Source organism: Camelus bactrianus, chromosome 34, assembly GCF_048773025.1.
Source record: "Camelus bactrianus isolate YW-2024 breed Bactrian camel chromosome 34, ASM4877302v1, whole genome shotgun sequence".
In the NCBI taxonomy this organism is placed as follows: Eukaryota; Metazoa; Chordata; class Mammalia; order Artiodactyla; family Camelidae; genus Camelus; species Camelus bactrianus.
The window spans coordinates 2,127,684-2,148,627 of record NC_133572.1 but is presented as its reverse complement, the minus strand read 5'-3'; the positions used below and the strand labels follow the sequence as shown (position 1 = coordinate 2,148,627).

The window sequence follows — 20,944 nt, the reverse complement described above, 5'->3', positions numbered from 1 at the left end:
GCAGGAAGTGTGGACTGGCCTCTAAGTGCACAAAAATGGAGGTTTTTGTGCAGTAAAAACCATATTTTGATATTGTGTGTGTACATATGTACATGTGTGTATATATGTGTTTACTTGTGTTCACAAGAGCCCCGGGCATTCACTCCTCCAGGTGTGTCATGCATGTTTGTGTGAGCGCACACCTGTCAGCGCACGCCTGTCTCCCTCTCTTGGACAGATTCTCAAACTTTGCCCCAAGAAGAAGAGCTCCGCCACGTACACCTTCTGCAAGTCCGTGGGCCTGCTGGGCATGCAGTTCCACCTCTTCGAGAACGAGTGTAAGTCTTGGTCGCCAGGGATGCGCAGAGGGGGGAGGGGACGAGGGAGGGCGCAGGGACCTGCAGCTGCTCACGGCCCCTGGGGGCCTGGGGTCTGGTTTCCAGATTACTCTCATGGCATCACGCTGGTGATCCCGCTCTCGGGCTCCGAGAAGAAGCAGGTGCTGCATTTCTGCGCCCTGGGCTTGGACGAGATGCAGAAGTTTGTGGAGGACCTGAAGGAGTCCATCGCGGAGGTGACGGAGCTGGAGCAGATCCGGATAGAGTGTAAGGATGGGATCACCCCAGACCCTCTGGGCAGTCAGGCTTCTGTCAGCAGGAGCAGGGTGCTTGTAGACACACACTCCCTGTGCACTTCAGAGTAAGCGCAGGTGAGCGAGGCCCCTCCTGCCCTCCTGCCCCCCCGCCCCCGCCCCACTGCACCATCACGGCTGATGTGGGTGCTGCACGATTAAGAAGAGACACACGAGAGCGTGCACGTGTGTGTGCCCATGCAGCCAGGCCCTGGGGCGGCATGCAGGCCCTTGGAACGCGGAACTCGGCTGGCTTTGAGGAGAAGACCAGGACCTGCGAGCCAGCCAGCCCGAGAGGCTGGAGGCCCAGGCCCCTGCATGTCTCTTCCCACCGAAGCTCCCTGAACAGCCCTCTCCCCGGATCCAGTCCAGGTTCACACGAAAGCAGCCGCTTCAGAGCCTTTAAAGGAAAATTAAGTAAGAAAGGATCCAGAAACTAAAACAGAAAATACAGATAGATTCCAGGTCTGCCTTCGATGGCCACTTAGTTGAAACATGTTTCTAAACGGATATAAACCCATCAGGCAGTAGGAGAGGCAGTGGGCGTCCCGAATGGGGAGGGGGGTGGGGGCGGGCCCGACAGGGCGGTGCTGAGGAATCGCTGTCTGCAGGGGGGCCCCCCTGTGGGCCAGGCAGTGTGTCAGCTGCTCACAGCAGAGGACTCGGCACTTGCATTTAAGTCTGATCCTGAAGTTCGTGTACTTTCTACTCTGAAAATGAGAGAATAGTTTCCATTTATAATTTCCTAAGAAAACAACGAAATTGGGTTAAAACAAAAACCCAGCAGACCAGACCATGTAATGGACTCATGACTGCCTGGTGCAGGGGTGGGGGCGATGTAAAGCCCCTTGCTGCTCTCCACTGGCTACTGGAGTTCAGGGGGGTCACAGGCAGACTCTTCTCAATGCCACCTCGGCTGCTGATCTCAAACGTTCTCAAGGACACGCCCCGAAATGGCCCCACTCTCTCACGGCCAGAATGTCACAGGTGGGTCCGCACAGCCCCGGAGCACGGCGCCACGGGCAGGCGCCAGCACTGCTGGAGGAGGCACGCCTCCCCCGTCAGCCCGGAGCAGGGCGTCCCGCCCCTCCGAGCCCCAGGAGTAGATAACCCCGAGTCTGTATGTCGAGGGTGAACAGCCTTCCTGCTCACATCTGCCCCTGTTCTTCAGATGCAGAGAAAGGGGAGAAAGGAGGGGAGGCGAGGGCCTGGTCAGGGAGGCGGGAAGGAAAGGAAGTGGGAAAAAGGGAAAAGCAGCAACAGGTCCCATTAATCGAGCATTTACTACACGCCCGGCCCTGGGCTGACTGCCAGGCCTACTGTGTCATTTAACTCGGGCCACATCTCTTCCATGAGGTGAGGAGCGTTATCCTCAGGTTACCAACGAGGAAACTGAGTCTAACAGGACTTAAGGAAGTTGTCCAAATTCCTGCAGTCAGCGACCAAACAAGATTCGCACCCAAGTTCCTCGAATCCCTTGCCTGTAATTACAACGCTAATTCCTCTGAAGCCGAGACGGCCCCTCCGGGGGGAAGAGGAACGACTCTCAGTTCAGTAAAAGTGTTCAGTATTGATCGATGGTGTGATTCAGGCAGTCAGTGCGAATGCTTCTAGTCTGGGGGATTTGCAGGCCAGTGTCCCTGGCTGACAGGCGACTGGAGAGGCAGAAAATGGGACCCAAGAGACTGGCTTTAATAAGAGGAACTTGAGATCTGTCTCCTGGAAAAGTGAAGCTGAGGGGGGATTTAATTATGACCGTCAAATCTCCACGGAGGGGACTGGCTGTTCCCTAGTACCTCGGACAGAAGACAGGTAGGGACAGGTTTACAGTCCAGTGAGAGGAATTAAAGCTGGGTAGCCAGACAGATGCGGGGGCCTCCCCCCCAGGGAGCCGGGCAAGCAGGCGCGGTGGGCAGCCGGGCGGCAAGGGATGCCTACATGTCGTCATGGGAGCTAGTATTCATGAGCTCTGGCCGCAAGCCGGGCCTTGTTCTAAGTGCCTTAGTCTATTTCCTCATGGGATCCTCTTAATGATGCTTTGAAGTGGACACTTCAGTCCCCGCAAGGGAGGCACAGAGAGGTTAAGTAACCTGCCTAAAGCCACACAGCCAGGCAGCAACAGAGCCAAGCTGCAGACCCAGGTGTTCACCTCCCTCGTATCCACCTCTCTCACCTCCTCTTCGGCACCCAAGCAGGGGCTACCATCCCTGTAAACAGAAGAGGTTCCAGCGGGCATGGGACCTGCCATGAAGTGGGTGTCAGACTCTGAGGCCTGTGTCCTGGAGCCCCCCCTTCCCCCCGCTCTCTCCTCGTTCCGCCCCTCACCTCTGTGTGCTGGACGTCAGGGTTTCTCTCCATTCATGAGACTCTCGGTTTCCCAGGGGAGCTGGAGAAGCAGCAGGGGGCGAAGACGCTCTCCTTCAAGGCAGGTGGAGCCCAGGTGGACCCACCGTCGAAACAGGGATCGCCCACAGGTGAGTTCCAGACCCCAGGCCTGCAGCGCTTGGAGGCCACTCACTGCTCGCGGGCTTAGGTTCCTGGGGAACTCGGGTGAGGGAAATGCTCAGTCCCACAGCCGAACACCTCCTGGGGCCTCAGCAGTGGGAGTGAGGGCTAAGGAGAGAGAAACGTGTCCCCTTACAGAGTGCACTGGTGCCCACGGTCCCCGTGGAGGCATCAGGCTGAGAGCCCGGAGGCCCTGCCCAGTGCAAGGCCTTCCGCCCTCCACAGCTGGGCTCTCTGAAGACTGCCGGTTCGCTGGGTGGTCAGAGGTGTGTAAAGGGAAACCACACGAGGAAGAACACTGTGTCTACGGCCAGGAGCAAGGCAGGAAGGAGGGTGGCCGGAAGGGCCTGAAATCTTGAGCTGCCCCATCAAGACCTTCTAATAAGCCACCAGCACTTCCTAATCCCAGGCCAGGGTCCCTCCCGAAACCCAGATGAGCCTTGCCCCTGATTTCTCAAATGGTTTCTTCGAATGGAGTTTTTCACTCCAGACGGGGCCGAGCCAGCTTCAGATTTCATACCGCGTTTGGCCACATTCTGCTTCCTCTCTCCCACTGCCCCCCCCCACCTTCCCCCTCTGGCCCCTCACCTCCCCGCCACCTGCAAGGAGATGGGGAGAGGTCTGTCCACACCCACCCCACCTGCCCCCAATAAGATAGAAATAGGAGAGGTGACATGAGAATTAAATCCCATCCCAGCAAAACCCCAGCGAACCATCCAGAACTCTTCATGAAGAAGTTGATTCAGTCACTTATTCTTCCATTTAATGAGCACTTACTGAGTGCCTGCTGTGTGCCCCGTGCTAAGCCCTGGGATGCCAGGGTCCCAGCAAGACACCAGCTGGAGCTGGGCTCCCTGCTGGTCCCAAACCCCCAGTTACTGCCATGGTGCCGCAAGGCTGTGACAGCCTCACAGGACTGGTCACACCAGCTGGGAGATGAGAGTCCTTTTCCAAGCAAGACGCAGGGCTCTTTTAGCTGCACGGAGACCCTCCCTGTGGTGTCCCCTCTGTGCATGGGATTGACCTGCCACCGCGCGTTTGTAATGCACCACCGGCCTTGTTTTCAGTGGCCCTTCATTTCTATAAGGTCACAGAACATGCTTGTTTTCACAGCTGTTTAAACGCAAGAGTCAAACCTCAGCCGTGAATGATTCCCGGACACCCGCCCCCCCTCCCTGCATCCCACATCCCAGCCGGCCTCCCGTGGAAGTTGCAGCCCTCAGCCAGGCCGCAATGGGTATCTTTAGGGCCTTGTCCATCAACAGGGGGGCAGGCACAGCGCGGGTATGGCGCCTTCCCCTGGGGTGTGAGAAATCAGAGCCCCCCACCGCTGCATCCCATCCACCGCTTTGGGATGCCCGCTGTGAGACGGGGGAGCCAGGGGTGCCTGAGCTGGAAATAGTCATCAAGCTGTCCCCAGGGGTCCGCAAGGTCCTTGGTGCTGTGCCAGGTGGGTCAGAAAGCGTAATCACTGAGCCCTTAGTGATGGCAGGCCCTGTGGCGAGTGCAGCTCACAGAAGCCTCGCCGCTCAGCTAAGGAGCAGGAACAGGAAAGGAGCACAGCCCCTCCCTCGAGGAGCAGGAGCCCCCTTTTGTTCTACGGCCTCCCCATAACCAGCCCGCATAGTCTGCCAGGGCGCTCTGACCATGGGTAAAGGAGGCTCAACAATGCCCAGCAAGGAAAAACACCAGTGACCTTACAGCCGGTAGGGCCCAGAGAGGCGTAGCGTCTTGCCCAGGGTCATGCAGCTACTAAGTAGCAGAACTGGGCTCAGACACCCAGCCCACTGCCCCCTGGGGCTGCGGGGCTGCGTCTCAGGCAGGAGTGGTGGGGCATCTGGAGTCCCCTGCCCGCCCTTTGAATTGCAGGGGTGCTTGGCTGGGGGTGCGGGGCTGGGGAGGAAGGGGTCATGCCAGGATGGGTGGAGAGTGAGCCCTGTGCTCTTTGCATTCAAAGCCAAAAGGGAAGCGGCCCCGGGGGAGAAGGCAGCGGAGAGCACGGTGGAGGTGAGTGGAGGCCTGGTTGCCCAGGTGAGTGAGTCTGTGCCCCTCCCCTCTTCTCACTGTCTCTGTTGTTTCTCTTCTCAGGTTTTAATCAATGCCTCCCCAGCCCGACTCACCATTTTACCAATTTCAAGAGATACAATTAAAAGTTACTGCTAGCATGGGTAATGCCACTCTTCCAGCCCCTACTTAAGCCGCAGTGCCCTCTGTCACTCCCCAGCCTGCCGGCCCCAGCCCAGCTCCCCAGGCCGAGCTCCCAGACTAACCCGTGCAGAGAAAGCCCAGGGCACCTCCAAGCACATCCCTGCCACACCACATCCTACCAGTCTGCACCCCCGCACATCGGTGTCAGAGACCCCAGTCCTCCCACCCTCCAGAGGACCACCTCTTACATCCAGTCCCCAACTGACCACATCACTGCGGGGCAGACCCCGCCCTCCCGATGCCTCTGAGGGAAGGTGGAGACTGGAGAGCTGGGGCCGCTGGGAGGGTACAGTTTCTGCCCAGAGCAGCTGGTCCATCTGGAAAGCTGGCCACGGGGTGGAGGAAACAGGGAGAGAGGGGCTGGGTTGTCTTAGGGCTTTTCCTGGGGGAGCTGCTGCATCTGAAGACTGTCCACTTGGAGGGAAGGGACTGGAGAAGTAGCAACAGCAGCTGGTCCCCGCCAGGCCCCCGAGTGTCACCTGGGAGGAGGACACGCAAGCCCTGCTGGGCCCCGCCCTCCCCACTGGCTCCCCTGGAACCCCGGGGAGCACCTCACTCCGTTCTGCCAGGCCTCCAGGGACCCTCGAAGTTCACAGACACCTCCTTTCCCAGCCCCCACTCCAAGCTGGAGGAGCCCCCACTTAGGGCTCTGAGGGAGGAGCCCTGTCCCCCAGCCTGACTAAGCTCGGGGAAGCCTGGGACACCCCAGGGGAGTCCAGCTGCTTCTCTCTCTCCCCACGGCCCCCACCCCCAACACACCTGGAGGGGGCACCTTCACACAGAGGAGCTTCCTGCCCCAGCAGCTGACAAGCCCCCCAGGGTGGGTATTCCATCCCCTGCCCCTCCTCCCCCCATCTTCCCGCAGCTGCCCGTTCTCCAGCCTTGCAGATAAACACTCAATGATCTTACCAGCCCTCTGGTTGCTTCTACCAGCCCCGCCCGTGCCTGAGCCCACTGCCCAGGGAGGACAGTGACTGAGGTCCTTCTCCCCTCCTCCCCTGCCCAGAGGGCCGTGTGGCTGTCTGCAAGGCTGCTGCCCCAGCTAGCCCCAGGGCCCTGCCAGCCTCTGCTCCCTGCACAGAGGGCAGCCTTGCCACCCCGCCTCTCAGCTGGACCCCAGCTCCTGCGTCCTCCACCCCCTCCGTCATTGCCTGGCCGCCTGCTGGCAGGCGCTTCTCCAGCTTGTCTGAGCTGTGACCGCTGCTCATGTTCCATCCTCCCTCCCTCTCTCTCTCTCTCTCTCTCTCTGTCTCTCTCTCTCTCTCTCTTCCATCAGCATGGAGGTGAGAAGGGGTCAGAATGAGGTCTTGCTGTCACCTCCTGCTTTTCACTTACTGACCATTAAAGATAAGGGGTTGGTGGGGCGAGGGAGGTGCAGACAGGGGAGGGGGAACCACAAAGAGGGAGGGGAAGAGGAGGTACAGGATGAGCCAGAGCTGGGGCCACATGGAGCTCAGCATTTGCCTGGGGAGGGGCAGCCGTCAAGTCTGAGAGAGAGCAGAAGGCCTGCCCCCACTGCCGCAGGCCACCTTCTCCTGGGGAAGGACTCAGTACCAGCAGGGGGGGAAGGGAGCCGTCCCCTCCAGCAGTGGTGGACGGAAGCCTTCTGTCTGAATGAGGGCCACAGAGGGCTCCCCAAGAGGAAAGTGGACCCATGTCTCAGCAGGGCACTGGGGGGCTCTGGGGCTCTGTTGTTTGGGGGGAAGTTCAGGCCTAGAAATGCTTTTGAGGTTGGAGGTTGAGAACAGAGAGGAAAGCCTGCAGCTTGCAGAGCCTGGTGGGAGGGGCGTGTGAGGACCGAACGGGCAGGCCGGGAATGGTGCTGGAGGGCCAGCAGGCCACGGGGGAATGCTGGTGTCCAGGACAGGGGCATCCCTGAAATTGCACCTTTTGCTGGTAAATAGGGTCAGGGTCTGCTGTTTAGGGCTGCAGGATAGTTTGGGGCAGGGCCATCCTGGTCTAGGCCTGGCCCTATGGTCCCCTCCCCTGTAGTCTCAATCCCCAACCCCCCACCCCCATCCCCTAAGCAGCAGGCCTGGGTGGGGGTACCCAAGGACAGTAGGACACATCCTCAGAGAGAAGGGCCTCAACCACCCCCACAGGGCACAGGTGTCAGGAGGGGACGTGTGTCACATTGATAGGCTGGGGAGCTGGAGGGACGAGGAATTAAACCCCTCTCCTTCCAAAATCCCCCACTTCCTCCACTAGCAGGAGGCCAGGCCAGTTCACAGTGACCTCCATGGGCTGAGGGCGGGGCTACCTCCTCATGCCCGACCCAGGAGGTAAAGATTAGAGTCCTTTCTGGGAAACCCTCCTGTGGCTGGGCGAAGTTCTCCAGGACCCAGGTTGGATCAGAAGGCAGCTGGGTACCTGATTCTGGCCTTGGCTGCTCTGGAGGGTGTGGGCACGGCCCCGGGGAGGCTGGTAGGACAGGCAGTTCCAGATCACCCCTTGGGGTCGCCTTTGTGATTCCACAGCGACGATAACAAAGCTGGTGGGAGGTGAGGGGCTTGCGAGACTGAGATGCCTGACTCCGTCCCTGTGTCTAGTCTCCCTTTGCCCCCAGCATACCCCTAAGAGGCAGGGAGGGCACAGAGACCGCTACCCCTGCTCTTCCTGCTTTTCCAGCTCAAGGTTGGTGGGGAAGCAGGTGGGGGCTCTCCCAGGGACGTCCAGCAGGTCCATGGGGTCAGACTGCAGAACCTGAGTCCATTGGTCCAACCGCCCATTTCACAGATGGGACCCAGGCCCAGAGAGCCAGGCTGCACGGGCTGGGGCAGGACACAGCAGCTTCTGGCCTCTGCCTGCTCCCAGGTGCCCCCGGGTGGTGGGGAGATGGGAGTGGGCCAGGGTGAGGGCTGAGAGCCCCTCCAGGCGCAGGAGCCGGGCAAGGGGGGAAGGGAGGCCCAGGGCGGCCAGTCCTAGCAGCTGGGAATTAGTCTTGTAACATTTCACGCTTCTCTGGCTGTTTCTAAACTAGGTGTCAATTCACAACAGGCTTCAAACGTCCCAGCACAACCCCGGGCTGGGGGCCGAGAGGGGAGCGCCGGCACCAGACCTGCAGCCTAGCCCCTTGAGGGAGCAGCCCCTGCCGCTGCCTCTGCCGCCGCCCACACCCCCCGGGACCCTGGTGCAGTGCCAGCAGATTGTCAAGGTCATCGTCCTGGACAAGCCCTGCTTGGCCCGCATGGAGCCCCTGCTGAGCCAGGCTCTCTCCTGCTACGCAGCGTCCTCCTCTGACTCCTGCGGCTCCACGCCCCTGGGTGGCCCGGGCTCCCCGGTCAAGGTCATCCATCAGCCCCCACTGCCCCCGCCTCCGCCCCCCTACAACCACCCTCACCAGTTCTGCCCGCCCGGCTCCCTGCTGCACCGGCGCCGCTGCTCCAGTGGCTCCAGGAGCCTGGTGTAGCCTCTGCCCCCGAACGCTCTCCGCCACGCTGCTGCCCCAGGACCTGGGATGCAGCCAGCAGCCCCCACTGCCCCTTCACCTGCTGCTCCCCACGCCCGGCACACTGTGTTCCTGGTCACCCATCACTGTCGTTCTGGAAAGAGAACCCCGCCCCCTGGCACCTGGTTGCCTGGCCCCGGCTTCCCTCACTCAGCTGAGCAGGCCTCCCCCCGAATCTGCAGACACCCCTCACTCCCCTGGGGCCCTACACAGCCAGGCACGCCGGGCCTCCTCTTCCCCCACCACCATTCTGGCCACTTGGACCATGGACAAGGGACACAGGAGCCAAGGGCCTAGCCAGCTTCCAGGCCAAGTCTGTTGGGCCCCGGGCCCTGGGCCCCAGGCCTCAGGCCGGGCAGGCAGGCATCGGGGGGCTGGGTGACCAGCACCCGAGCCTTGGACAGAGGTGGTCTGGTTCACTGGCCCAGCACTAGGTGCCACACTGGGTGGGCAACAGTTGGCCCTGGGTCCCTGGACGGCCAGGTCGGGTGGGAGTGTGTGGACGGGGCTTTGCTGCCCCTGCCCCCGCAGGCCCAGCAGTCTGAGGAGCCGTATCCCCAGGGACGTTGGCCGTCCTGACCACAGCCTCCCCCTCCTCACGGCCTTCTCCTGCATTCTCAGGAGCTGGGGCCCAGCCTGCCCAGGGCTGCGAGACTTCAGGAGAGCGTCAAGAAAGGCGGGGGGAAGGGGGTGCCCCTCAGCTCTCTCAGCCAGTTCAGCAGAGCCCTGGAATCATGAGGTCATGTATCTACAAAACGCACATGTTAAGAGTTTCTTGCTCTCTAGCTCCAAATAATGCCAGCCACGGCGAAGCGCACCCAGGGCAGAGATACACACCCACATGTGAGAGCCAGGTCCAACCAAGCGCAGAAGCAGAAACAGGCGAGGTGGGGGGTCCGCCCAGGCCCACGCAGCCAGCAGACACAGGATTCCCACAAGTCAGGGCGCCCTCCTGAGTGACTTCCACGGTCCCCAGGAGGGACTGGGATGCAGAAGGGGCAGGAGAAGCAGGTGCTCCAGAGGCCTTTGCCTGCCCCCTGCCGCCATCCCAAACCAGCCCTGAGGCCTTTAAGTCCTCCCCCTCCCACCTCCCCTGCAAGGCCCCAGGCTTGCCTCCAGTCAGGGTGGCTAAAACCTTCAAAACTGCAAAGGAGAGCCAAGCAGGGCTCACTGTCCTCCCTGGGACCCAGCAGAATCAGAGCCAACCTCTGTGCAGCCCCCTCCCGCCACAGAGCCTAGGCAGCCCGGCCTCAAAGACCCCAGGGTGGGTGCCCTGGCCGGCCCCAAGCACGGCCCTTTCAGGGACTGTCTCTTCCAAGCCAGGCTGGACCCTTCTCTGGTCCTGAGCCAACAGTTTGCTGCTGTCCTTTGTTAAGATCCCCTCCCACTAGGAGCCCAGGTCCAAGATGTCCCAAGAGATGGAAGTGAACATTGGTCCAGAGTGAATCTGCTCTCTGCACCCCACCCCCACCCCCACCCCCGCCACAGTCCCTGGGGCCGTCAGGAGGCTTGGATGCCTCCTCCTCCCAGAGGTCCCAGGTGACCTAGTTTCGTGTGTATCTGAGTGATCGCCAGACGTCATTATGATGTCACTCAGCGAGTTTATTTCTGGCCCTGTCTGTGTCAGCCGGGTGTCTGTACCGTGTGACCAGTTTGCCACCACCTCCCGTGGTGGCTCCCAGCCCATCTCCCCGCACCCCCCCCCCAAGTCCTTGTTGCTCTGGCCCCTCTCCCGTGTCTTTTCTGTAACAGGGTCACTCCAATCAGGGCCTTTCGGAAAGGAGCGGCTGACCCGTGGGTTCACACACGCAGTGCCCTCGGCCTGGGCAGCAGGGTGGGGGTGCAGGAGGAAGTGGAGTTGTGGGGTGGGGGGGTGAGTCTCAGATGCAGGGCTGGGAGCAGAGTGGAGCTACGGGCCGGCAGCAGGGCTGGGAGCTATGCAGAAAGAGGGGCTACGCGTGGCTAGGTGTTTATGGCAGGGACCCTGGGTGCCAGGCTGCTGAGCAAGCGGAGTCCCCCGTCCCCTGTTCACACGCTGTGGCCAGCTGACAGTGCCCTCTTTCCACTCTGCCAAAGCCCAGACTTTCCAGACTGGGGCCATCAGGGTCCCTGGGCTGGCGCGTGCACAGAACCTCTCTCTGAGGGCCCGGACGCTGGGGCATCTCAGCGCCCTTCTCCAGGTGGGGGCTTCCCCTCCCACCCCCATCACTGCAGCGGCTGCCCCGGATCCCCCCCACAGCACCGGGAGTCCTGGCCTAGGCAGCAGACCAGCCTGCACTCAGCAGCACATGGAGCCAGTCCTGAGCTGCAAGGGGCTTTTAATCCCCGAAGGCCTGGGACAGGGTGCCCCTGGCCCTCCCCACGGTAGGGGAAGCAAGGGTCCCAGCACCTGTAACCTCCCCCCTCGATCAGCCAACAGGCTAAGGTTGGGACCCTCCTCTGTCCCTGTCCCCAGAGCCTCACCCTTAGACAGCTGGGATGAGCCTCCTGCCCTCCCCGTGGCAGGGGCCACATCAGGGCCTCCATCCTCCCCGAGGGCCCAGCTGGCGATGCTCCCGAGCCCTCCTGCCCTCCTCAGGCCGAGGGGGCAGTGGAGCGCTGACTGAGCCCCAGACACAGCCTCCTGGTACATGCCTGGTCACCCCGAGATGGCCCCAATCTGTCAGCCCTCCAGGCCTTACTTCAGGGACTGAGCCGCCTCCCAGTTTTATCCATTTGGCCCCAACTCCAGAATCAGGAGTGGGAGATGGAACTAGCTTTCCACCCACTTTGGGGCCAGCCCACCTCCAGAGCTGGAGCGAGACCCTGCAGGGCAGCTAGTCCTGGGAACCCGGCTGCCTATGTGCAAAGGCACCACATGCTCGGCCCTGGGCCCCTGACCCCCCAGCAACCCCCACAGCCTGCCAGATGTCTCTTTGTGCCAATAGGCTTCCCTGATAACCATCGGTCCGTCTGTACCTGTGTCCTGCTGTACATACATCCTTGCGGCACCCCTCCGCCCGCACACGCCCCGTCACCTGTGGGAGAGAAACCGCGCTAGGGAAAGGCAGGGCGGCTGCACCCAGCGACTAATCCAAATGGCAAATATTTTGTAACAAAATAGCCCAGAGGTATTTTATCTGTTCAATTCATAGAGTTTAGAGATTATATTGAAATATGTCACTTGAGCAAACTGTGTCAGCTCTCTTTCTTTTGTTCTCCCAAAGCGGGGGCCTCCTCAAATCAAATCTTGGTGAGACCACAGGGGCCGGGGGCACTGGCTGGGTCTCCTCTGGCCACAGGGATGTCACCCCTTCCATGCCACCCCGTGTCACAGTTAGGGAGCCCCACCTTAAGCAAGCGGGGCTAGGCGCCGGGAGCCACCGGGTCACAGCTGGGGTGCCGGGCCAGGGAGTGACCCTAGCGACACACACACACACACACCCGCCCCCTTCTAGCCAGTCAAGAGAAGTCCCAGTGAAGACCAGGAGCAGCTTTGGAGGAGGCAGCACCACGACGGCCAACGCGCACCCCAGCCGAGGGAGGGTCAAGGGGCCTGGGACCCCACCTGCCCTGCTTAGCTTTCTGAGATGGAGGGAGAGGGTATGTGGGGGGGGGTCCCACTGACCACGTTTGGTCATCAGCCTCAGGTGACTTCCACCAGACGGCAGCTCTGAAGTCTGACTTTCAGATCACACGGTCTAGTTTGACAGCCCCAGGGGTGCACTCTTCCTGAAGTTGAGGGGGGAAGGGATCCAGTCAAAGGATTGGGGGAATATTGTCAGGAAAAGTCACGGAGCCACAGAGCAAAATGGAGCAAACATTCACGGAGCCCACAGTGTGCCAGGTCCCCTGCTGGAGCCAGAAGGGAAGCCGAGATCCTGCAGAGGCCTGCAAGGCTGTGATGCAGGAGAGAAGACTGAAATCTGGGCTGGAGAGAGACACAGGGAGCTTGGGCCAACACTCACACCACGGGCATGTGCAGACCAGGCATGGGTCTGCCCCAGAGTGACCACTCCCGCAGGGGAGAGAAGAAAGCCCAACAGCAAAGCCACAGCATCCCGGGAGCGAAGCAGCTGGCCAGGACGACTGGCCCAGGGACACCTGCTGAGGGTATCTGGCTCTCCTGGTGACCAGAGCTCTGAACACCTAGAAACCCAGACAGCGTCCCGGCTGGGCCCCACTATCTGTGAAAGGAACATGACCTCGCCCTTTTCCCAAAAACGAGAAATTCCAGGAGAAGCCTGGAGCCAGCTCTGACCTGTCCCATCCTGGGAACTCTCTGACCCAGGAAGCTGAGGACTGGCCCCTTGAGAGCACCCCTGAGGGCAGGCCTGGGAGAGGGCCTGGGGCCAAATTCTGCTGTCTTTCTGGGGACATGGGCCGGGGACAGGGGCAGCATTCTCCAAGTCTTTTAGCCTCTGAGGCCATCTAGAGGGAGGGGCTGGCTCTCCGGTGAGAAAAGGAGACATCCTCTGGTGTCCCAGGCCCTCTGGATCTACCCACCAGAGGGCTGGAGAGTGATGGTCAGGGCCTCTCCCTTGCAGTGACCCTTCAGATGCAGGAAGCTCAAACTCATCAGCCGTTGACTTAGAATGTTTCCAACAAGGGGGCCCAGGATTTGCAGGTGTCTGGCTGAGATGAATCGGCCAGAAGGTGCCAGCACTAGAATCGGGAAAATTCAACAGGCTCACAAACACCCAGTGCCGGGGGTGCACCCGGTGGTGGTCCAGGTGCGGGGGAGGTGCGCCGATGGGTCCAGCAAAGTGCCTGCTCTCCAGGGGTTCACGCTGGGTGGTGCCATCAAAAACACACAATGGACCAACTCTTCACACAGCGGATGGTGGTGCAGTGGAGGTGATGGGGTGGGGCTGTGTCAGAGCAGTCAGGGAAGGCCTCTCTGAGGAGGCAAATCCCACAAGGTCAAGGTTGGGTCTGAAGGTGGGCAAGCAGCTCAGAAACCACCTCAAGGCATGGAAGGAGGCAGAAACTGCCTTGTGTTTCCCAATGCATACGGTTACTTACACAAAAATTCTTACTAACACTTAAAACCACCTTAATTGAGGAAATAATAAAATTAGGCCTCTCGTAGAAAACCCAGGACAGATGGTCACCGTGATCTCGGGAAAGGAAGTGAGTTGGGAGTGGGCAGTGGGTGGGGGCAGCGCTGAGGGCCGGGCATCAGAGCAGAGCCCAGGAGACAAGCCCAGCAGTGAGGAGAGCTCCCCTGGCACCAGGCAGCTGCTGTTGGGAGCAGCTTCTGCTGGGCAGGAGGCCAGTCCGGGGTCCGGTCCACATGCAGGCCCCACTGTCCCCCTCCTCCCTGTCTCCCTGCTCCAAGCAGACTCAGGTTTGCCATTTAGAATAATTACGGGATGAAACCCATGGCCTACTAGCACCCAGTCCTGAGGCTGACAACCTTCACACGTCAGCATGAGCTGATTTCTCCTCCAGCCGGGCTGGCAGACGTCGCTGTGGGCCGCACTGCTTTCCCTGCCTTGACAGACGTGGCTGATTGACCACTGCTTTCCAGAAGTCACCACCAATCACCGTACGTGGACACCCATGATGCTCGAAGGAAAGCATTGGGACAGAGGTGATTTAGGGCAGGAGGTGCAGGCTAAGGCCTCGGCCGTGAGACACCCGGGCTGCTCTCGTGGGCCCACCGTTCCCCAACCGACTGCTCGTGGTCACTGCTCCGGAGGGATGCCTGCTGGGTCCCCTGGCTCCCCTGGCTCTGCCACTGCCAAGCTCGTCTCCTCCTCTTTGGCCTCCACGCTACTTTGCAAGCTGTCTGCTGCCTGACAGTGGGTCCCGTCATTTGCTCCACGCACCTCCCGCTCATTCCCTCTCCTCTGACCCCAGGTGACCCTGTGGAGGACCTGGCAGCCAGGACTGATGACACAGATCAGGGTGCCAGGGAAGAAGGCTCTCCAAAGAGCTCCTGTCCCAGGGCACAGCATGGCCTGGAGAGACCCTTCCCAGGGCGGTGGGGGGGGGGGGGGAGACATGCCCTCCCGCAGGGAGGAGGTGAGGCCCAGCCTGAGCCCTGTGGCCTGGAGTCTTATCTGCACCCCTCCCCTTCCCAGGAAGGCAGCTGGGCCCAGACAGGGATCAGCCCCATGCCCCAGCCTGGAGTCAGAACTGGTCCTACCAGGAAAATTCCATTCTGGCCGGAGGATGAGGGAACTGGGCTCAGGAGATGGGGGGAGGGATGGAACTCTTTCTTCAGCCCCTCCTCCCATCCCCCTGACAGGTCTGGTGGCTTCTTTCCCTAGAGAACCAGACGCCCTAACCCCACTAGCCAAGCCCTAGCACCTCAGTACTTCCTGCTCCCATGACCCTAAAACCTCAAGGCAAGCTCTGGAAAAGTTGTGGGAACCAGCAGCAGGGAAGGGGACCACCAGGAGAGCTGACTCCTGTTCCCACATTCCCAACCTCCCTGGACAGACCTGCTGCCCCTCGGGGAGCCCCCAGTTTCCTTCTGTTCCACGGCATCTGGGTGGGAAGCAGACTCCCTCCCCGAGCCCACAGGGGAATAGAAGGCGGGCATGAGGGAGCCTTGTACACTGTCACGGGGAGTCACAGAGCCCCTCAGTGTCAGACTTGGAAGCAGACAGGTCATGAGACAGGCTGGGACCTGGGCCCTTTGCTGCAGTGTTTGCACCTGCACAAATGTTTCCTCCAGCAACAGAACACCAAAACAACTAAAAGAGACTAAAATAACTGCATGCATTCACAGTTGGGGCAAATCACGAACAATAAGATACAAAAAGACCAAAACTGCCACTTCTGAGGTGCTGAAAGCAAAATCCGGGTACCGGGCATGATCCCTGCACACGGCGCCACCAAGGGGGCCGGCAGACCACCTAAGGAACCCCTCTGCCATGGACCTCACAGCCCCTACGCCACCTCATTTAAGGGACCAGCTCCCCACCGCCTGCCCCGGGCACGAGCAGGGCACTTGTTACTTGTCTCCCTCCACTCCCTGGAGCCCCAGCACAGCCTTGCCTGAATTCCTCTTCTGGCCTCACAAACAAATGTTTATTGATTAAGGAGTCCAAGAACCCAGGTCGGTAACAGTTTGTCAGCCCACTTGCTTCCTTTTACCGATAAGGGGACTGTTTAAGAAGTTACAAAATGGACAAGGTAATAATCCCACAGTAAGCAGGAGTAAGGAAACAACAGAGACCAAAACAGACATAATGAAACAGAAAACACACGCACAATGGCACGTCTCACAAAAGCCCCAAGTCAGTTCTAAGGAGTGGCTAGTAAACTGACAAAGCTCTGCTGAGACGATCAAGAAAGAGAAAAAAGACCTGAGGGCGAAGAAAGGGGGCTTCACTATGCCTTGGAGACATTTTTTAAATAGAGGCAACACTACAAATAAAATACAAACCTATGACAGTAAGTTTGAAAACCTTGGCAGGACAAACACTATCCTAGAAAAATATCTTCCCAAACTTGCGGAAGAACAAGCAGGCCATCTGAGACAGACAGCCCTACAGAAATCTGAATATGTCGTTAACAATCTATCAACCATCCCCCCTCAAAAACAACACTGGGCCGGACAGTTTTGCAAAATTCTACTATGCATTCAAGGAACAGAGTTCCGACCTCTTGCTGTTGCGGAAAAATGTGTTACAGCTCAGTTGTGACAGCAACCTGCGCCCAGGCGAGAGACCAAGCAGCACTCGCGGAGTTCGAGAACGCAGGTTTATTACACCAGCAGGCCCAAGAGTTAACACTCCAAGCTCTAAACCCCACCTGCGCCTTTACACAGGCTTTATAGACTGCCAGTTTACAAGTTGCAACATCATATGCAAATAAAGTATAACAAAAGTTGACCAACTAGGAACAAGCTTTGTAGAAATAGACCAATCAGGAGTGAGAGAAATAACCAATCAGGAGTGAGAGAAATAGACCAATCAGGATTGAGCTCCATGCACCTAAAGTACTACAAATGGACCAATCAGAAGTTAGGGAAGTGGACCAATCAGAAGTGAGAGTAATAACCAATCGGGAGTGAAGGAAATAACCAATCAGAAGTGAGCTCAGGGAACCAATAGAATTTTAGGGTAAGTAAGCCAAAAAATGAGATAGAGGCTCCGGGCCAGGGAACCGGATGGTGCTGGCAGGAAAGTAGTGGCCCTGCCTGGGGGTTCTGCCGGTCTTTTTATGGGGCTTCCCGCCTCATTGTTAACTCTTTCAGAGAAGAGAAAAAGAAACTTCCCAAACTCCTTTTCATGAGTCCTGTAAAAACAAAAACTAAACCAGACAAGGACAATATGAGAACAAAAACCATAGGCCACTCACTATGAGCATAAATGCAAAGCCCTAAGCAACACGTTGACATACTGAATCTAGCACTGAACAGCAAAAGCTTCTTCCACCACGACCAAATTAGTCTGTCCCAGCATTTAAAAGACGGTTCAATTTAGACAAATCGAGTACAAATACAGGGAATATAGCCAATGTTTTGTAATAACTGTAATTGGAAAGAAACCTTTAAAAATTGTATACAATTTTTTTTAAATTTAAAAAGAAAAATCTATTAATATCATTCCCTACTTTAAAGATTAAAGGAAAAAAACAGAATGAGCATCTTGAGAGATGCAGAAAAAGCAATCAATAAAATTCAACACTTATTCTTAATTTTTAAAAAACAGCAGCCTTGGAAGAGGAGAAAACTTCACAGCCTAATGACTGGTACCCACCAGAAATCTACACCAGCCACCCTCCATAGCGGTGAGCGTTAGAGTTCCTTTCGAACTGAGAAGAAGGCACGGGCGTGTGCTCCCACTCCTTCTAGTTACCAACTGAAGGAAGACAAGGCGAAAAGGGAAGGAGAGATAACTGGAGAAATAAATCAGCAGTATTTCCCGACGGCCTGATTATCTGCTAAAAAGTCCTGAAGAATCAAGAGGTGGGAAGCATCAGAACTAATTCAGAGGACAGGCCTGCAGCTGGTGAGGGGCCGTTCCTCCTCTGCCCCGCTGGCCTGCTCTGGCCACCCTCTGTCCTCGTCCCCAGCGTCCTCAGGACAGTAGACCCAGACCACCTGCACTGCGGAGGCCAGAGCAGCCACCTGTACTTACTCCTGCGGCTGGGAGCCTGAGTCTCCTGCGAGGGGCTTGTCCAGTGCTAGTCACCAGGGATGGCTGGCGTTGTGGCCTCAGGGCCGAGCCTTCCGGAGAGAGCATGTGGGCACAGCAAGCCTCAGGAAGAAGTTGCATCAGGAGTCCTGGCCGAATTCTCGCTACAGCAGTGGGGTTGGGCACTGACCCTGCAGAGGGAACCCGGCTGCCCATCAAGGGCTCCCCTCTCCCTCTCTGTAGCATCACCTGGCAACTCTGTGCTCGCCTCCTGAGCCAGTTACATGACTGGAGGGGCCCTCAGACCACAGGAGCAAGTGACCTGACCGTGCTGGCTGGAGGTCAGACTGGAGACAGAAAATGCTGGCACGCAGGGCCCCTGGCACCAGCCAGCCTCAGCCCACCTGACCTGTGGCCTGGCCCTCGTCAGCCCCCACCGTCTTCCTGACGGGTGGTTAACATGCTTCTCACCCCTATCAGGGCCAACCTGCCCTTGTTACTTCCCTGAGCAGCTAAACCTGCAGGGAAGCCGGGTCATCAGGGAGCAGGCAGCCTCACCTGCCCCAGCACAGGCCGAAGAGGGCAAGGCCGGGGTCAGGGGTCATGAGGAGGCGGAGGAAGGCCAGGGGCTCCGGCAGGAAGGACAGCAGCAAGGCCGCCCCTTCCCAGGCCGTCGAAGAGGGCGATTCTTGTCGTTGGGGGCCACAGTCCTGTATTAGCTACTAACAAATTACTCCAACACTCGGCGACTTAAGACAACAGCACAGTCATTACCTGTCACTTGGGTCGGGAATTCAGGGCCCACCTGGCTGGGCGTCCCACTCAGGGCCCCTCATGAGTCACAGCCAGTGACCCCAGGCCCTCGGTCATCAGGAGACTCGACCAGGCCATGGGACCCACTTCCATATGCTTACACTCGAGGTGGCTCTCAGCCGGAGCCTCAGCTCGCTCCACGGGGGCCTCTCCACTGGGCTGCCTGAGTGTCCACAGAACGTGTCCCTGCAGCCAGTGATCCCAGAGACCAAGGCAGAAGCCTCGGTGCCTCCAAGACCCACCGCAGAAGTCACTCACCATTCCACGTCCCTGTGCTCACCGGGCCATCTTGGAGGCTGGCCCCCAGGGCCTTGACGGGAGAGCAGGTGGAAGTGGGCTGCAAGGTTCACGCAGGGAGCTCCTTCTGCACCCCTGCCATTGGAGGACAAGGTGCAGGTTTCCAGTGAGCTGAGCTCTAGCCTTTGACTATGTGATTGTATTTTCCCCCAAAACCCATTCCTGGCTCCTTCCTCCAAATACCTGATGGCTGTCCAGTGACTACCCCTTCCCAGGCACCAGGACTCCGGAGGCCGTGGGCCTGCGGTTCCCCCTTCTGCTCAAGCCAGGGTTCTGGGTTCCTCCCCTAGGGCATAGGTTATGAATTCAGATGCCGTCAGACATGAACATATGAAAAGGTCTGAAATGGGTAATAGGGAGTGGTGGAGCCTGTGGCCAAATGTGCAATGCCTAAAGGCACTCACTTTAAAAGATTTTTTTAATGCCATACTGGCCAAACAAATCAGAGCTGCTAGGTTGGGCTACCAGTTTAACACCCAGACAGCCCAGGAGATGTGATGAAAACACCCCAAGTTCTAACCCCACACCTACTATTTACACACACATGAGCGCTTATGCGCGCGCGCGCACACACACACACACACACACACTGAATCAGTGCTCTGGGTGCATGAGTCAGATTGCTGCCCTCTCCCCATGCTGTGGACCCAAGATGAGTGGGTTCCCATGAGCTGTGCAGCTGGCCTGAAGTCCCTTTCCCTGCACTCTGTTCCCTCCAGCCCCAACCCACCCCATCCAGGTCCCTTTGGATGCAGGGGCCACAGAGGCTGGACTCGGTGCCAGGCCTGGAAGAGGCTGTCAGGAAGGAACTGTTGTAGACCGCTGCCTCCTGCAGTCCCCAGGCCAGAGCAGAGTGTAAAGCCAGGGGATCTGCGGCAGCTGAGAGAACTGGTCAATCATGGCAGTGAGGGAAGAAGGAGAGGGTCCTGGGTGCCTGTGGACAGTCTGCAGAGATGGAGAAGGTGAGGCCCAGGACCCCCGGGAGCTGGAGACAGCTCGGGCCCCACCCAAGTGCAGAACCGCCTACAGCAGAAAATGCTGTTCTCCAGGCCGAAAGGACCCAGGTTGCTCAGCACAGAGCACCTGGGGGAGGCAGCCGGTGGCCGAGGAGACTGCCAGCCTCCACTCCCACCCCTAGCTGGTCCTGGGCCGCTGGGCCGCTGGGCTGCCCCAGAGCAAGCAGACTCTCTTAGGAGACCCACCGGAGCCACGGGGAGGAGGAGGTAGGGAGTTGTAGTTTCCAGAGGGAGAGAGCTTGCACAGGGAAGGGGAAGGGCTCAGTGTGTCCATCTGCCCAGAGAGGGCAGGGGTGAGGGGCCTCAGGAGGTGGGAGGCGGCACTGCTCCCGCCGGCCACCAGGTGGAAGCAGAGGGCACCATGCCTGCCCTGCTCCCTAAAAGCGGGGGATCTGGCAGAAGCAGTTTCTCCCCACCCGCTTCTCCTGGACCTCCTTCTTCACCCACTAACTCGCCCAGTAAAAGTGAGCACCGGTGCACAGAGCAGCCCAGAGGGAGGCAGAAGGGGACGTCCATAACCCAGGAGTCTGGACGTCTGCTTGTGTCCAGGGTGTCCACGCTCCAGTGGAGAACGTACAGGCCTGGGTGAGGGCTGGTGGATGCTCTGAGGAAGCCTGCAGTGTCGGGGTGGAACTTACCCTGGCTGGACCATAGATTTACTCCGGCCACGGGAGTGACATCTGCCTGTGCCTCACTGCAGGCGGTGTCCCTTCTTACAGCCCCCGGGAAACTGTCCAGAAGGGGCCCACCCCACCCCACCCCCTTCCCTTTGGAACACAGGGCCACAGAGCTCATCCAAGCCCAGCCTTCCTCCTCCAGGAAGCCCTCCCCAGCCAGGGAAGGCTTTGGCGTGGTTTGGCAGCCGCATGGGGAGGGGCACCCTCACGCCTCTCTCTGGGTGGGAGAGGACTCTCACAGACGCCAAGGCCTCCCCTGGGGGAGGGGAGGGGAAAAGCAGTGAGAACACAAA

At 59.0% G+C, this 20,944-nt stretch overlaps 1 protein-coding gene across 3 annotated transcripts in view; it reads left to right on the top strand.

Moving 5' to 3' along the window:
* The window catches only part of IQSEC3 (IQ motif and Sec7 domain ArfGEF 3), an 82,498-nt gene extending 70,168 nt beyond the window's left edge, over positions 1–12,330 (top strand). The window contains exons 10-14 of one of the 3 annotated variants that reach the window (XM_074357376.1): positions 218–317; positions 423–584; positions 2,992–3,084; positions 5,073–5,122; positions 8,304–12,330. In XM_074357376.1, the coding sequence (XP_074213477.1) occupies positions 218–317; positions 423–584; positions 2,992–3,084; positions 5,073–5,122; positions 8,304–8,732 (834 nt within the window). In that variant the 3' untranslated portion in view covers positions 8,733–12,330. Of the gene's footprint in view, positions 1–217; positions 318–422; positions 585–2,991; positions 3,085–5,072 lie in introns of all 3 variants that reach the window. The other 2 variants (XM_074357375.1, XM_074357374.1) reach the window with 2 other exon arrangements.
* The last annotated feature ends 8,614 nt before the right edge of the window (positions 12,331–20,944 follow it).